General features: G+C 39.9%; 1 protein-coding gene across 5 annotated transcripts; it reads left to right on the top strand.

The window, feature by feature from the left end:
- The first annotated feature begins 580 nt into the window (after positions 1–580).
- On the top strand, positions 581–10,233 carry LOC113024055 (ubiquitin carboxyl-terminal hydrolase 29-like). Of its 5 annotated transcripts, none has more exons than XM_026170664.1 (23): positions 590–1,403; positions 1,551–1,675; positions 3,074–3,142; positions 3,242–3,419; positions 3,514–3,598; positions 5,139–5,219; positions 5,418–5,473; positions 5,772–5,841; positions 5,951–6,034; positions 6,523–6,578; positions 6,898–6,988; positions 7,074–7,136; positions 7,246–7,346; positions 7,467–7,526; positions 7,627–7,758; positions 7,851–7,974; positions 8,061–8,212; positions 8,318–8,417; positions 8,558–8,634; positions 8,815–8,923; positions 9,482–9,539; positions 9,709–9,866; positions 9,953–10,233. In XM_026170664.1, exons 5-23 carry the CDS (start codon positions 3,563–3,565, stop codon positions 9,956–9,958), a joined length of 1,614 nt encoding a protein of 537 aa, XP_026026449.1. In that variant the 5' UTR covers positions 590–1,403; positions 1,551–1,675; positions 3,074–3,142; positions 3,242–3,419; positions 3,514–3,562; the 3' UTR covers positions 9,959–10,233. The 5 variants fall into 5 exon arrangements, with proteins under 5 accessions (XP_026026451.1, XP_026026449.1, XP_026026448.1 ...); XM_026170663.1 differs by having other exon boundaries at positions 1,547–1,675; XM_026170665.1 differs by having other exon boundaries at positions 591–1,403; positions 1,547–1,675; positions 7,470–7,526.
- Positions 10,234–13,011: the final 2,778 nt, after the last annotated feature.

Genomic DNA, 13,011 nt, shown 5'->3' with positions numbered 1-13,011 from the left:
TCCCTTTGGGCAGGCCTGGTGTTAATCGCTCTCTCCTCCACCTGGCAAGACCACCCACATACTGAGCAGTGATGCTCAGGCCACCAGCAGAGTATGTGTGTGTGTGAGTGCATTATAAATTCATACACAAGAACATCACTTGAACTTACTTGAACTTACACAGGAGCAACAGTAATAGGAAATAGCCAAAAACTAAATTATTTGTGTGGAGATTTCACCAGTTTCAAAACTCAAATCCCCCCCCCCCCCCCCCAATGTAAATATTGAAGAAGAAATAAAAAACAGCTGTAATATATTCTGCCCTAAAATTGAGTGAAAGCATATGAATATGGATTTGAAATGTTTTAAAGGAAATAGGGATGCCCAGCTATGATAAAAAATAAGAAAAGAAAAAAATAAGGATATGCGAGAAAAAAGAAATGGGCAAAATGCCCTTTTAATTATTTAAGCCAGAGTCATGGAAATCTATGCATTTGCTGCCATCTAGTGGTCAAGAGACCAAAGCAGAGACAATAATACTGTTATTGTACTCAAGTATTTTCTAATTAATTCTAAGTAATTTCACTTTTTGTTTTTAATCCAGCTCAGTTTTAGTTAGTGCAGTGACAGTTTGCTTGTTTCAGTTTCATATTTCAGTTTTGAAAATGTTTAATAGTTTACAGGGTTCATAACTACGCTGATAATGAGCCTCATCCTCCTTTTGTTCGGACTTTTCCATGGTCATCCACCCGCGTGTACACATTACATCAGAAGAGACACCACAACACAGAGTTAACACTGCATTACAATAAGAAAAAAAAGACCTGGTGCTGAAAACCCCCCGGAGGGAATAAGATTAGTGCTGTTAAAGTCAATGAGGTGTCAAAATAGGCTAGCTGTTCTGCAGACCCTGTTCACACAACATAGCTGACTGAAGAAAAATGTAAAATATTATTTACCTTACCATAAACTGACTTTAATATTGTTTAATTTGATTTTAAATAATATGCTCAACTGTGTGCCAAAACTGGGGATCAAGCTGTAACGTAACTACAATTCAACTCATGAGTCTTACTCTAATCGGTGTAACGTTTTCTAACTTGGAGACCCAAAACAGGCTATGTTAGCTTAACTTTAACAGCAATGAGTAAAGGAATTGGGGGTCGGACCCTTCGTGTTTTCAGCCTAAGAGAGATATCAAGGCACAGATAACTTAACCACCTCAACTGCTATACCAAAATAAATCCTTGAGGGTTTTATTTATGTTGTTTTTAGCCTGTTTGAGCTTCAGTCAGTTTTAGCTAATATGCCTGTTAGCTAATGCACTATAAGCTAACAGGAAGTTCGTAGGATCCAGTGCAGGTCATCTACCCCCGAGCAGGACAACCAGAATGTCCCCAGGGTGTAATTACAGACAACCCCAGGTAAGTGCTTTTAATACTTTGGCAAATTGCGGGTCAAAATAAGCATTGGTGGTCGAATGCTGTTCTCCAGAGAGAGAATATTTGTTTGGTGTCTTGTTGTGCTTGCTATGCATCGCTGACTCGTTTCTTCTTTCTGCATCAAGTAAGGAATGTAGTGAAAGTTCCCAAGAGGTTAAAAACACCACTGAAAAAATGCCATCAGACCTGAGTTGGGACACTTGGATTATGGAGCTTCTGGACCAAGAGAGTGGATGGGAGCATGTGTTTAACAAGTAAGAGAATAACGTCCCCCAAAATGTTTAAATTTCAAAGCTCATGCATACATTAGTGATGGGCAGATGAAGCACTGAAGCTTTTCATCCAATTGGTTCACCCCAGCGCAAAGCTTCTTGAAGCTTCATTTGCTCTAGTAGGACACCTACTGGACGTAAAAATATTAGTTGGCATGAATTTGAAGAGTGTGGCCTTTTGCACACAGCCTGTAAATGTCAACAACAAAAGGAGTGTGTAAAACATGTATATTGTAGTGATGCAGTATACTGTGTATATTTATACTGGCAGTATGGAAAATGATTATTTGGAAATGCTTAAAATGGAAATGATCATTTACTGTGAGGTGAGGTGTGGTTGGGGTGTGGACAGTGGTTGTGCTTTTGTAACGTTGAGGTATGGACAGCTACACACTGAGGCGTCAGTCCTGCCCATATTTTATTCAGTAAAAACTAAATTTTCACTGCTTTTATGACCTTTTTAGTGGGGAGAACATAGCTAGGATTTAATGATTTAACAAATCTTATAAATCCTTTGTCCTCCACAATGCTAAATGGCTGGGAGTCCTCAATCACCATGCTAACCAGGTCTTCATCTATTTGAGATTGTTCTCCTGAGGAAAGACAATAAAAACAAAGCACAAATATAAATATCACACACGTAACTTATTACAGTTGTATAATATTGTTATATCATTTAGTAACATTACGGCATGCTATTATTATCATGGCATTTGATGGCTCACCTGGTCTTGCTCCACAATCGCTGTTCCCCTTATTCTCATGCAAAGCTCTGTAGTGCCTAAGCATGGATGAGGTGTTGTTGTTATATCCCAGCTCCCTGGCACATAGCAAACACTTCACCTTGTACAAAAGTAAATACAGCTTAACTTAAATTGTATTGCACCATCAGTATTATGAAAATACATCTTCTGTAGAAATACCTTGTTGGGAGGAATAAGATCAAAATGTTCCCACACAGGGGAGGACATCCTCCTCTTCTTAGCTGGCTCCATTCTCTCCTGAGTTTCTCTCCTCACTCTCATAAACCTCCAAACTGCCTCCCAGCTGTCTCCAACTCTCACTAACCGCAGCTCTCCATCAAACACCCACATTTTGATTGAAGTCTGAGGGGTTTGTATCGCTGTCACATCTCGCGGCAAAGTTCGAACCACTTCATGAACCAGTCACGTGGTACAGCCGGGCAGCGAGGCTTCGGACGTCATCATTTTCAGCTCCTCCCATAAATGAAGCAAGCCTCGATACGCTCATCGCGGAAACGCCCCCTCCATTACTCGACACAAGCTTCGGAGCCTCAATACAGAACGTCACATCACTAGCATACATGCACATCCAGTGCTCAGCGTCTAATTGTGTGTTTGTGTTTTTACCTTTTTGCAGTAGCGTAGTGAAACATTTGGGCGGTGGATAAATAATGGAAAATAAAATTCAGACCAGAGATGGCTTCAGGTGAGTACACGTGGTGCACAAGGACCAAAGCTCACCTTCTCAACCTGGAGAAAATGAATTATTTTACACTGATACTGTAAACTTTTGTTTGTGTGTCAGGTTTCCATACATCGGAAACAGCTGCTGCATCTGTAATTCTGTCCATCCTGAGGAGAGTCCACACTCTACATCAGATCCTTGGCTCACCTATAATGATGCACAGGTGCTGCACACAACTGGATCTGCAGCTTGTGAGGAACAGCAGCACTCAGCCTACATCCTGTTTCACAAGAGAAACGTAAGAAGACACAGCATCTCATCCTGAAGTGAGAGAATGGCACGCCAGCTGCAGCCTAATCCAATCTCTCTTCTTTTCTTTTTTCGGTGCCCAGACACCCTTCAGTTTCATCATGTCATCCCTAACAATAGCTGTAGAGTTGGATGGAGGATGAAGACAGCAGAGAGCAAAAGAAACAGGTAAGAGCAGACAGGTAGTCAGAGTTAACAAAAACTTTTAAAGCCAGTGTAGCTTCGGTTTTGAACACATTTATTGATGACAATTTTACATAAATAAGCAGTGTGTTATACTGTTATCAGATGTGGAGTCTCACTAACCACTTTAATAGTGACTTGTGTCCCAAATACTGTTTATTTGTCTTAGTTACAGATAGTGAAATAAAATGGGAAATGATTGTTTCATAATTGTATACTCAGCTTGGTCGAGAACGAGGGGCAGGATTTTGAATTGATGCCATTGGTGCATTTACTAAAGTTCTGGGGTCAGTTTGAATATCAGTGACTTTGACCTTGAGTTCAAGTTTTCTGAAAATGTTGTGAATGCTACAACTCTGTGACGAGAAGTAAGTCTCCTAGGTCTTTAAATTTGTATATAGGTGCATTTACTAGGAAGCTGAAGGGTTGCACTGCGGGCCATCTGTAGAGGTGTAGAGTCAACAACCTGTCTCTGAATGTGGACAAAACAAAAGAGATCGTTGATTTCAGGAGAGCACAGTGAGATCACTGCCCACTTAACATGAATGGATCTTCTGTGGAGGTCGTCAAGAGCACCAGATTTCTTGGTGTCCACCTGGCGGAGAACCACTCCTGCTCCCTCAACACCAGCTCCATAACCAAGAAGGCCCAGCAGCATCTCTACTTCATGCAGAAGCTGAGGAAAGCCCATCTCCCACCATCCATTCTCACCACCTTTTACAGTGGGACTAATGAGAGCATCCTAAGTAGCTGCATCACTGTCTGGTATGGTAACTGCAGCGTATTGGATCGCAGTACCCTACAACGGATTGTGAGAGCAGCTAAGAAGGTCATTGGAGCCCCTCTCCCCTCCTTATAACACCCGCTTGCTAGAGGACCCCACACAGCCTTCAAACACACTCTTCACCCTGCTGCCTTCTGGAAAGAGGTCCCACAACATCCGGGCCCTCGCTACCAAACTACGGAAAAGTTTCTTCCCACAAGCCGTCAGACCCCTGAACACTCAGTGACTGCACTGGCACACGCACACCTTCACACATGTCACTACCAAGCACTTATCTGCAGTATCTCACACTCATATACATACATACAGACACCAAGTTACTTTTGCACAATACTCAGCATTTTGCACATTTCCATTGTCTTGTGTCTGTTTCGTCCTGTTCTGTCACGTTTTGCACTGTTTTGTCTTGTTTATTTTTGCAATTTATGCACACTGCACTTTATGTAGTCCTGGGTTTGTCCGTATATGTCATATATAGCACCAGGGTCTCGGAGGAACGCTGTCTCGTTTCGCTCTGTACAGCACCTCTGCACGTGGTTAAAATGACAATAAAAGCCACTTGACTTGACCTGTTTTGTGTAGCAGTTGCTTGGAGACGAGCACCATACAGTTCAAATGAGCATACATTCCAAAATATGCAAATTAGCCCCATACATCATAATGATGATGTTTGCTGTTCAGGGTATGAACATTCTATGCTGAAAGTTTATAAATATACAACCTTTGACTGCTTGTTTTCAGTTGAACTTTTGCAAAGCTGAGGAGATTTTGGCTGCGATCACATCAAGTCCAAAGATGTTTAAACTTCTTTTTCACAGAAAGGTAAGTTTGAAGAGACTCGCAGCACATTTCTATGAATATTTTCTTATGGTAAACAAGCATTTTTGAAACTTTTAAGGAAGCTTCTTGGATGATTTCTGTAAAAACTGAATTTTGAATCCAAATGAAGGATTTTGTATTTTCATACCATATACTTTGTTTTATGCCATTACTGATGTTGCTTTTCTTGTTTCTAAACAGAAATCACACAAACAAAACGTGGCAGAGAAGGAAATTCCTTCTACGTCTCATCAGAGGTAAAGAAATGCGCCAGTCTTTAATGCTGCTGGAGATATTTATAGCAGTGGTTGAGTTGGAGCTCTTTTATTTCCCTTTTATTGGTGTTTTGTATTTACATCTTTTTTACTACTTCTAGTCTTGTCTATAATTTATATTGATTCAGAGATTAGCGTTTGAAAATGTAGAGTGTAAATGTACAAAATACATGATTTTGTTCCATTACAGTTATTAATTTTTATCTGCAATCTCCAGCATGTACTCCTTGTTAAAAATTTGCACTTTGAAAAATAACATTTACACTTTTGTCCTCATCAGCATCCCGGATGCTCCTGTTACTGAAAATGGTCAAAAGAAGAGAAAATGGAGACACCTCTGCTGTTCCTCGGTTTGCTTTTACACAAAACATATGAAATGCACATTCTCTTTAAATTGCACTTGTTAATTTAAAGTGACTTTACTTTTTTAATAAACGTATGTTTGTTCGTCCTCTGCAGCAAACTGACAGCGATGCAGAGGCAGAGAGCAACACTGTGAAGACACAAAAAAAGTGTCGCTGGTTTCTTTTTAAATTCTGGAAGGTATGTTTTATGGAAAGAGTCACTGTCATCAAGCATTTACTCATCACAGTTAAATGAGAAGAATTAAGAGCAATTTAACACACAGCCATGTCCTCAAATTAAGTTCAAAGATGTTTAAACGTTTTTTTTTCACAGAAAGGTAAGTTCGAAGAGACTTGCAGGATGTTTCTCTAAATATTTTTTATGGTGAATAAGCATTTTTGAAGCTTCATGGATGATTTCTGTAAAAACTGAATTTTGATCAGAACCAAATGAAGGATTTTGTATTTCATAGGACAAACTTTAAAACTCAATTTAAGGCATGAATAAATTGTTTTTATTTTATTTAAAGATATTCCTATATCTGCTTCATGAGCTGACAGCTCACTAAAGTGATAAATAATATGAAATAATACCAAATTCTCTAACTGGACACTTTTCATGGAGAGACCCACTTGGTATGTTTGTTTTATGCCATTACTGATGTTGCTTTTCTTGTTTCTAAACAGAAATTACACAAACAAAACGTGGCAGAGAAGGAAATTCCTTCTACGTCTCATCAGAGGTAAAGAAATGCGCCAGTCTTTAATGCTGCTGGAGATATTTATAGCAGTGGTTGAGTTGGAGCTCTTTTATTTCCCTTTTATTGGCATTTTTCTTCCACCTTGTGTATTTACATCTTTTTTACTCCTTCTAGTCTTGTCTATTATTTATATGGATGCAGAGATTAGCGTTTGAAAATGTAGAGTGTAAATGTATAAAATACATGATTTTGTTCATGTTGGTATTCCATTACAGTTATTCATTTTTATTAGCAATCTGTATTAGCAAAATGTACTCCTTCTTATAAATTTCCACAACATTTACACTTTTGTCCTCATCAGCATCCTGGATGCTTCTGTTGCTGCCACACCAGCTAACCCTGAAAATGGCCAAAAGAAGAGAAAATGGAGACACATCTTCTGCTGTTCCTCGGTTTGCTTTTACACAAAACATATGAAATACACATTCTCTTTAAAATGTACTTTTTAATAAACTTATGTTTGTTCGTCCTCTGCAGCAAACTGACAGCGATGCAGAGGCAGAGAGCAACACTGTGAAGACTCTTTTTAAATCCGGGAAGGTATGTTTTATGGAAAGAGTCACTGTCATCAAGCATTTACTCATCACAGTTAAATGAGAGCAATTAAGAGCAATGAGGCACACAGCTATGTCCTATATATTTATATCAGGTAAGAAGCACCACGGAAACGATCCCAGCAGACCTGAGTTGGGACACTTGGATTATGGAGCTTCTGGACCAAGAGAGTGGATGGGAGCATGTGTTTAACAGGTAAGAGAAAGACGTCCTCCAAAATGTTTCAACTTCAAAGCTCATGCATCCATGCACATACACTGCTCAGCATCCTGACATCTTTCCTAATTTTGTGTTTGTGTTTTTACCTTTTTGGAGCAGTGTAGCATGCGGTGGAGAAATAATAGAAAGTCAAACTGGGACTATAGACTGCTTCGGGTGAGTACACGTGGTGCACAAAGACCAAAGCTCACTTTGTCAAAGTGGAGAAAATGAATTCTTTTACACTGATACTGTAAACGTTGTGCGTGTGTGTCAGGTTTCCAAACATCGGAAACACCTGCTACATGAACTCCTGCCTGCAGAGCCTCCTCAACATTGAGGAGTTCATAAGAGACATCAGGCGTCAGGAGGTTTTGTGGAGCACAGATCCAGAAGCTCAGCTCTTAAGGTGCGCTACGTCAACCTTCTACTTTCTTCAAAAACCTGAAGAACAAAGAGATCTAACAGCAGAAATGTCTGTTTACCCTTTCCTTTCTACAGAAGGCTCATTGATGTCAGGGACTGTCATGAGTCAACAGATTATGGCCTTAAAGATCACCACCTAAGAGCTTTTAAGAAGGCATTCAGCAGTCAAGCTCCTGAATACACCGGCAGTGCACAGAAAGTGCGTCAGCTATTTGGACATTTCGTTTTTTTGCTTTACCTTCTGATTTTGATTTACTGTTTTAAATCTCTCTGCTTTTCTTTCAGGACGCTCATGAATTCCTAACATTGTTCCTCAATGAGGTCAAAAGGCTCGCACCTCACCTGGAGAGGAACGCAGCTCTCCTGGGCCAAAGTTATACCTGCCCAGTAGAAGAGCATCACATTTTTAAAATGGAAAACATGAGGACATGCAAGAGGTAAGCCTGTCTTTCAGAAACGCAGAGCTGGTTGCAATGTTTTCATATACCTCTTTTCCACCTACCTGATCTTTACTTTAACTACGTTACTCCTGAAATGTGTAGCTGTGGTCACCAATCATCACAGCACGAGGACTTCACCAGCTTGTCTCTTGACCTTGTTCCAGAGGGGTCTATTATAAACATGTTAGAGACATACTTGAAGGTAAGATCACAAATTCCAATAGAGTTGTAGTGTCAGCGATCTTAACACACCTTTTTTGTTAGTGTTTGTGCGTATGTGTGTGTGCATATGTTGAGATTTCTTTCTACCATAAAGCCTGTTTTCTCTGTGCTGTTGTTCAGGAACAAGAAATAGAATTTCGCTGTGATTGTGGAGGGACGGCCTCAGAACTGAAGTCGTCTTTTGATACACTGCCAAGGTGAGTAAGGTCACATCAGAAGTGATCGACTGACCAGGTTTCCAAACTGTGGCGCATCAAATATCAGAGTTTTTCGAGACAATACTTGAGCAGTCGTTTTCTCCCATCTTCTGTTTGTGTTTGACACTCATTCTTCTTATTTTCTACCTTGTTTGTGTTTTTTTTTTTCTTTTCTGCCAGAGTCCTGATCTTGCATCTGAAGAGGTTTGGCTTTACACAAACCTACAACATTAAGAAGGTGGATGACCCCGTCAGGCTGCAGAGGGACTTGGTGGTGCCATCCAATCAGGTAAAAACAGACTGCAGAACGTCTCAGGCTACGTCCACACTAGCCCTGATAGATTTGAAAACTCCGTGTCCACACTAGCGTTTTCAGTCATTTTCAAATAGTTGTGCGTCTGCATTGAAACGGCCGAAAACGCTTACGTTCCAGTCCTGCGCATGCGCAAAAGTGAGTGAGGATTACAGAATTTGAAGAAAAGCTATCCGGAGCATGTACAAACTGATATTAATCTTTTTTAGGGCTGTCAAAGTTGAGAGCAATCAAAACAACCGCTGTATAATGCACTCGGCTATCTTTGTTTAATTGCTCACATGACTGCATCACATGACTAAAATGCATCATCGTTTTAGAAAGTCTGCGTTTTCGAGAGCATTTTCAAGATGCTGTGTTTTTCCTTGAGGAAAACGCCGTCTCAGTGTGGACGGGAGGTCAAAGCGGAGAGAAAACGATGTGTTTTCAAACGAAAACGCATTAGTGTGGACGTAGCCTCAGCAAATCAGCTTAATTATGGCTCTGATGTGAGACTTTGTGAAACTAACACTCTTTGGATTTGTTCCTTCTCAGGGTGGTGGCTGTTATAGTCTTGTCAGCATCATCAGTCATTATGGAGGCACAGAGTCAGGTAAAACAACAGACTTGTTACAAACAGAAAATGAAAACTTTCTACTTTTCAGTGAAGGACTCACACACAAAAGCTTTTGATGTTCTAAGAAGCACTAAGTCAAAATCACTGTTTGCTTGAATCAGTTGACTTCCAGAAGTTGGATTCATTTGTCTTAATGTGATTTCAGGACACTACATCTGTAGTTCTGTCCATCCTGAGGAGAGTCAGCACTCTACATCAGATCGCTGGCTCACCTATAATGACGCACAGGTGCTCCACACAACCGGATCGGCAGCTTGTGAGGAACAGCAGCACTCGGCCTACATGCTGTTTTACAAGAGAAACGTAAGAAGACACAGCATCTCATCCTGAAGTGAGAGAATTTTTAAATGTCCTGTTACCTTGTTAACCAGTTTTGTCTTCATTCTCAGTTCTGAAACAGGAAATGGAAGGAAGGTCATCATCATGCTGAGAAGAAACAACACTCGTCCCAGCCCACCATCGCACACTGGAGGACAAGTACTGGTAAGTATTGCCCTCAGGAGGGAGGGTCCTCCCAGAGAGCCTGGTCCTCCCAAGATTTCTTCCTCCAGGAGGGAGTTTTTTCTTGCCACCGTCGCCCCACATTCACTGGTCTCATCAGCAGGGACATTTTTAACATCCTAAGACCTGAACTCTTTCATGGCATGCATTTTTAATTTCTCTGTGCCATTTGGGTTGATTGGGACCTGATGAATGTGAAAACAAAGACATCAGATTCGGACTATCTTTTTTTTGTTTCTCAAAAAAATGAGATCCACATATGAGGACATTCATTTTAAAGTTCGATTGAACAGGGGCAGTGTAATGTCCTCCCTCATAAGTGGATATCAGGTTTTTGAAGAGCAAAATTTTGTATTTTGGTCTCATAAATGTTATGTCCACATATGTGGACACCAGGTCCTAGGAGGTTAAAACAAAATCTACTAGTAGTGCAGCACTACTAGAGATCGTCCTTTTCTAGACCAGTGTTTGGCTTGCTCTCTGGAACAACAAATTAGTGCTGTCAGCGTTAACGTCATTTTAACTAATGACGTTTACGCTGACAGCACTAATTTGTTGTTATTATTATTAATATTATTATTAATTTATTTGTAAAATAAATTAAATTTAAAAAAACAAAGAAACAATTTGATTCTTTATGTTATTTTGTTTTATTAAAATCAAAATAACAACAAAACAAAAATAACTAATAAAAAAAATATTAAAAGTATTCAGCAGTGTTTTGTGAAATTTGTAATGAGCCTTAGTTAAGTTGATGTCACAGAAGTTTCTGAATCATTTAGATTGTTCAACAAACTGATTCACTCAGGTAAAGATGGTAAGCTGGAGCAATGGTACGCTTGGAGTTCAGTTTAAGTTTTCAGACAAACATTCACTCGATCAGTTGCAGCTTCTGCTTTTAAATAAATGATTTAGCTGCAAATGTTTAGCTGCAGGTAGCAAAGTCCAAAAGTGACAACATTTCCACTGCAGTCTCTCCAGAAATGGCTTATAAACTTTTGACCAAATTAGACATTTATCCTTGGATCATTGACAACCCTGTAGGGTGAAAATCTTTAATTGTACCTTTTATAACATTTTAACAAGTTACTGTCTCCTGCTGCATGTTTCCTGTTTTGGCTGAACTTCATCAGCTCAAAAAACTCACCGTGCTGTGGTGTACTAAATGACCTCATGTACAGGACACACTGAAGGCCGGTTTGCAACGTTTAATCAACAAAGTCAAGATCAGTTAACAACAACCGGACCCAGTGTTGTATATTTGTTTCCCAAAAGATTGAAATAGTGGAGAGAAATCAGGTTCTGAAACCATCCAGAAGACAAAGTCTCCAACTGGTTTGTGGAAGTCCAGTTTCTCCAAATTAATCAGCGGGTGAAATGTCTCTTCATGGATGGTTTTGATTCTGTTGTTGTTCACGAACAAAGCCCTCAAAGCAGCATATGAAAGAAAGTCATCTTTCATTGTTGTCTCCAGCGTGTTAAAAGAGAGATCGAGCTCAGTGATGAGTTTTGAAGCAGCTGCAGGGACTTCTCGAAGGTTTTGGCTCAAACAGTCGCAGGATGTTGTTCACAGTGGTGACACTGTTGACTGGTGATTGACAAGCACTGAGATACTAACATGACAAACACAAGAAACATCATGACTTATTCTCCTGAGTGCCTGCAAAACACAAACACAAAATCAAACTCAAAGCTTTTCTCTCAGGTGCTGGTGTGGCACAATCTAATGATAAGAAAGGTCATGCTAACAGCTTTTGGAGCACAGCTGCACAAAATAACAGCTTTTGGAGCACAAAATGCATTACAGGTAAACCCAGTACCCAAACATGTTAACAAGGATAAAGAAAAAACCTGAAACAAAAGCAGGTAGTGTGGTGATTTATGTTGTGAGGATGCTTTCACTCCCATCAAAGTCGCCCAGTGTTGAGAACCCAAATGAGCCCAAAAACCTCAAGTGGCTGCAACCAACAGCGAACGTCAAGAAGTGGATACTTGCATGTTGAGCCAGAAACATGCAGAAAACCCAAAAGAGGCAAGACAGCACACCTTGGTGCCACTCAGGCAGTACGAACACCTGGAAAGAGGAGCCCACAGTTCAGACCCAAGGACACTGGTAAGGACACCAGCCAGCCAGTTATAAGTCTAGTTTTAATTTTCATTTTAGTTAGTGTTATGGCCTGTCTAAGGGTGGCCAGACCATAATATAAGGGTGATCCACCCCTGTCTGACCCCAAGCAGCACATCACACAACCAGTACAATTTTGATGGTGATTTTTTTTCACAGTGATTGAATTCTAACAAAGGAAAGGAGCGAACTATTTCATTTCATTTATTTATTTATTTCACACTTGGTACAACAGATCAAACAAACCAACCACACTTTATCAATAAAGCACTACAACCATGTGTGAAAAGGAGCAGGAAGAAGAAAATATTCTTATTAAACCCTGCCCCCTATCTACAATCCAACTTATATTACAAGTGGGCACCAAAAATCAGGGAACAAACTAATATTAACATTTCTCTCCGGTCCTAACCCAAACCAAACAACAAATTTACAATCAGAATATACCACTCCACATAGTAACAAGGAGAAAAATAAAATTAAATAAATAAAACAAAAAATGATAAAGGATCCTTTTTCAATGAACTACAGCTTCGGGGTGGACCCCAAAACAACAAACAAAAGGGACCGTATCTAAAGGATGTACAAAACTTATTTATGAAAAGAATAAAACCAAATGACAATGTCTTATCTCCCTAACTAACAAAAACATGAGAAAAGGGTAATCGAATAGAGTGAACTATAGACTGTATAAAAGATAGGACCATTGCAACTTTACTGCAGCACTTCACCCTTTCACATAGTCCCAGCTCTTCTCTGTCATGTTTTATGGTGCTGCAAATGTCTTCAGTTGGTGAAAGGTTTGGACTGCTGGTGTCTTGT

This window comes from Astatotilapia calliptera, chromosome 6 (assembly GCF_900246225.1).
Source record: "Astatotilapia calliptera chromosome 6, fAstCal1.2, whole genome shotgun sequence".
NCBI classification, from domain to species: domain Eukaryota; kingdom Metazoa; phylum Chordata; class Actinopteri; order Cichliformes; family Cichlidae; genus Astatotilapia; species Astatotilapia calliptera.
Note: the sequence above shows the minus strand (reverse complement) of the source record. Positions and strands in the feature narration are given on the sequence as shown.